At 36.9% G+C, this 4,397-nt stretch overlaps 1 protein-coding gene across 1 annotated transcript; it reads right to left on the bottom strand.

Annotated features, from left to right (window-relative positions):
- Positions 1-1,175: 1,175 nt before the first annotated feature.
- LOC149892714 (uncharacterized) lies at positions 1,176-4,341 on the bottom strand. The gene is made up of 4 exons (XM_090079299.1): positions 2,317-4,341; positions 2,018-2,083; positions 1,702-1,758; positions 1,176-1,543 (listed from the first exon to the last, which is right to left on the bottom strand). The coding sequence occupies exons 1-4, from the start codon at positions 4,085-4,087 to the stop codon at positions 1,224-1,226; spliced, it is 2,214 nt and encodes a 737-aa protein (XP_089935425.1). The 5' UTR covers positions 4,088-4,341; the 3' UTR covers positions 1,176-1,223.
- Positions 4,342-4,397: the final 56 nt, after the last annotated feature.

Consider the following 4,397-nt stretch of genomic DNA (forward strand, 5'->3'; position numbering starts at 1 on the left):
TAGATGAAACTAAAGTTAGGCTGCATACAAAACCAACAACATAATATTCTACTAGAAAAGTTAGCCTAGTTTCCTTCTTTTAAGTTTAGATTATGTAGCTTGACATCACAAAACACAAAAAGGCAAGATAAAATACAAGGTAAACGTAAAATAAAATAGAAGTCAAACAAAAGTTAGGTTGCATAAATACAAAAACTGCATTGCCAAAAATAGAATTTGTTGTCTAGAAAGACCTTTTAAACTTTGTTTCTTTCGTTTTTTGACTTAGTGAATCGCGATCTGGTTTTTCTTAGGCGCGCTTGTTTCTTAGTTGTTTTTTTTGTAAAGAAACTTTATTCAGACGTTTTTTTTTACGCAACTCCTTTAACATTATTTTTAACAAAGTATTCTTTTATACGTGTTTACATTGAAATAAAACCCTTTGCGTAAATAGAGATAAATTAGAGAGCAAAAGTACATAAAAAGCCTCGCTACTTTGCAGAAGAAGAATTGGATGGCAAGATTCGTGTGCTTTCTCTTTCGTTTAAGGTACTTCTTGAATATTTTTTCAAAGAAAAGTTAGCGTAGTTTTCCCCTTTTAAGTTTAGCTTACGCAGCTTGACATCACAAAACGCAAAAACCAATAAGGCATGATAAAATACAAGATAAACGTAAAATAAAATAGAAGTGAAACAAAAGTTAGACTGCATAAAAACAAAAAAAAAAAAAAAAACATAATATACTTCTATGTATGTTTACATTGATCTAAACAAAATCCTTTGTGTAAAGATATGAAAAAATAGAGAGTAAGAGTTCATAAAAAAGCCTCGCTATTTTGCTGAAGAAGAAATGGATGTCTAGATCTTTTAAAATAAGGAACTTTTTGATTTCTTTTTCCGAAAAATGGTTGGAGCAGTTTTCCTTTTTTAAATTTCACTTATGCAGTTTAACATCACAGGAAATATTATTTTGCTTTTTAACAAACTCTTAAAAACATCAGAAGTAATTCTAAATGCAACTCTATTAAAAGTTTTCACAGAATAACAAAACGACTTCTTTTTTTTTTTTTTAAAGATAAAAAAAAGTTTGAACTATCTTTAAATAAGAAATGTGAGAACAGTTTAACAGAACTTCTTGTTTATTATGTCTTTAGCGAAACAGATAAAAATATTTGCAAAAGCATAGATAAAACAAACTACACAAAAGGCCCATCTTTATTGCCAAACTGAACAAACTTATCTAAACTACATAAATGGTTTCACGATATTGCCATATTGAACAAACTTTTCTAAACTACCCTCTTTTTGAATTTTTAGCTTCATGTTTTTAATTTTGTCTTTAATATGGCTTTGGTAGGAGTACTTTTGCAAGACATGAATGAGCTTGTCACTGCTATGATTTGCCAAGATGCCAAGGTAATCTTTGTACGAGCAACTTGAGCTTACATCTGTAAACACGTCTTGCAAGATGTATGCCAACACCAAAGCTGCACATCGTGGAAAACTTCTGGTGTTGAACCATTCGTTGTGGCCAGGGCAAGCATTCAGCTCTTCAACTATTTCATCTAAAATTTTACAAACTCAAGTCATAACACAAAGTGATTAAATCAAATATTCATTTGGTTCTGAAGTAAGACAAGATTTATTCTGTTTTTTTATTTATTTTTTTTTTGTTGACCTTATTGTTTGCACTGATAGCAATAACTGGTTTTTGAAAGATTACCTAAATGGCATTGGCTAACTTCTGCTTTGTTTTCCTTTGTTCTTGGCTGAGTTGATCCTGAAATAAAATAAAACCATGTTCATTTTTCTAATTCATAAAAACCATCAACAGTTTCTAAGTGTTAGAGATGATAACAAGCTGTGCATGATTTCTAACGGTGATGTTTCTAACTTCATCATTAGAAATCGGGTAGACACAACTTTCTAAAAGTGCACTTAGCAATGATGGCTAGTTTTTGTTAACAGTTAACCATCTGAAATTGTGCAAGAAGAGGTTTGTGTTTATATATCTTTGTATAAATTAGGTTTTACATTACCGATGAGTTCTTGAGTGAAAGATGGCATTTCCAACTTGATTTTTTTTCTTCTTGGATCTTTTACTTCTAAAACATAATCAGTTTTAGTATCATTCACTTGTATAAACATTTAAGCAATCACAGAATTAGTCCTGCAACAAATACATACACACTTCTGTGTTGTTTTTTTGTTTTGTTTTGTTTTTTTTACAGCTCTAACAATAACAATAGGGCAAGGAGTTGATTTGGGCATTTTCATTTTTTGAAAGCGTGTTGAGATTTGCATAAAAATCAAAAATCAAAAATCAAAAAGAATTTACCTCTGGATGTAGAGGCAAGACTTTGGCTAAATAGGCTACCAACAGATTGAACAGCATAAGGTGAGAGCTGCTTTGCAAGAACAGTACCAGCCTGTTGGACAGGAACAGCTGAAACTGGATCAGATGAAAGAAACAAACTGGGTTTGGCCAATGTTTGCTGAAAAGCAACAAGGCTAGGAGTCAGAGGAACAGAAAAGACCTCTTTTGAAGGACAGAAAGCGACTTGCTGAGAAGGAGAAGCAGAAACAGGTTTGGCAACCACTTGCTCATTAAAGTAAACTGGAGAAAGTTTTGCATGGTGTTCAATAAAATCCGGTTCATCAGGAAATAATGTTAATGCAAGAGGAGAACAAGCTGTGCCAACAGGAACAGCTAGAGTCTGATCTACATCCATACAAACAGCTTGTTCGTTAGGAACTAGTTGTGCAAGAGCAGGGGATAGTTCAAGAACTGGACCAGCGATTGTTTGTTCAGATGGAACAGACGAAACAGGAGTTGAGGTAGGTTCACACAAGAAATCTACGGCATGGTCGTTGCTATCCTCTAAAGGAACATTGTTTTCTACAGCTGGAGAAAACGGAACCACTGTGGTACAGCTGAAAGTAGCAGCACATTCTTCAGAGTCAGAACCGGAGTCTAAATCTTCCTCAAAGATGTCCTCAACCTCATGAAAACCGTACTCCTCTGCATTAGTTTGGAGCCAGTCCATCACATCCTTCTCCTTCTTTGGTGGTCTCTCAGACTTTTCAACAGTCAAAGACTCTATGACTCCGAAGGACTGTCCGATGCCCAGGGCAAAGCGCAACTCCTCTGCAGCGTTCCACTGGGACACATAAAAGCTATCCATTGTGTTCCTGCTGTGCTTCATGTAGAGTGTAGCAAACCGCTCGCGATCTTCTTTGCTGTTGTTGGCAAAGTAAGTGGCTATCGAACCGCGAATGCAAGTGGGAGTAAGACGCTTCATGGGAATGTTTACTTGGCTTTTTCTGAAGCAGGACGTCAGGCAAGAGGAGATAGCAGAGGAACCCATCTGGTAAACAGGCACTCTAGTTGCACCGAGTGTCACACATTCGTCTTTGTTGGGTCTCATCGATGGAAAAAGGGGCCTGTAGCAGTCGCTCAACTCCAAAACAGTCTTGGTGTCTGCAGCCATGTAGTGAGAGTCGTTGACAAGAAGGTCTCTGTATCTCAGCAAATAAATATCGATCAACACTTTCAAGTCGTTCGGCACTAGAATGTTTTTGGCTCCGTACTTGTATGCTGTTTTGTAGCGCTCTTGCACAATGCAATATCCACACTCACTCTTCTCAGCAGCCATGTAGTCTCTAATGTTTAAAAGAGCAATGTTAGATTTTCTTAAACTGTTAATTACAGTGACAGAGAGCAGAAGATGGTTTCGTAGAGACACAGCATTGTCTCTAGTCGGTGTAAGAGACGGCTTTCTAATCGATTCCACTAACTGTCTTACGTATGCAGACTTGCCATATTCGTTCAGCAAACTGACATTGATGATGTTGATGCATTTTTTGCTTTTCACAAGGCTCCTCCTCAAAGAACGAAAGGGCCTCAGCACTTTTTGTAACTCCTCCACCTTGCAGCGCAAACGTCGGATGGCCTCATGAGAAAGTCCGAAATAGACATTCCTGGCTTCACTGAAACGAAACAGGAGACAAAGGTAGACAAGGCGGTTGTACAACGTGTGACAAGACATGGCTTTTGTTTGGTCAAGTTCACTCAGCTTGGAATTGAGCTGAATGTTTTTAAAGTGCATGGAAAAGTATCTATCCTCCAAAACGTTGGAATTGGTGAGAGCGTTCGGGTGCAGCGTCAGCGTGCTGTCACAACATGTCAATATTTCAACAACTGCATTTTTGTAGATCTTTGCTTGTGACAAAGTGTTGTTGTTGGCTACCACAAGCCACTTTTCAAAATCTCTGAAGAGCTCATCTGCTGACTGGTAATAAAAGTGAAAAGCATCTTTGTCCAGCTGAAACAAGAGTCTCTTATCTTCTGTCAAGACGGAGGAGTTGGAAACCAAGTGCTTTAAGGAATTAAAATCAGAGTCTAGGACGGATTCGGTG

This window comes from Hydra viridissima, unplaced genomic scaffold (assembly GCF_058129835.1).
Source record: "Hydra viridissima isolate aposymbiotic clone 2 unplaced genomic scaffold, HvirCarnegie_v1 scaffold_2, whole genome shotgun sequence".
Taxonomy (NCBI): domain Eukaryota; kingdom Metazoa; phylum Cnidaria; class Hydrozoa; order Anthoathecata; family Hydridae; genus Hydra; species Hydra viridissima.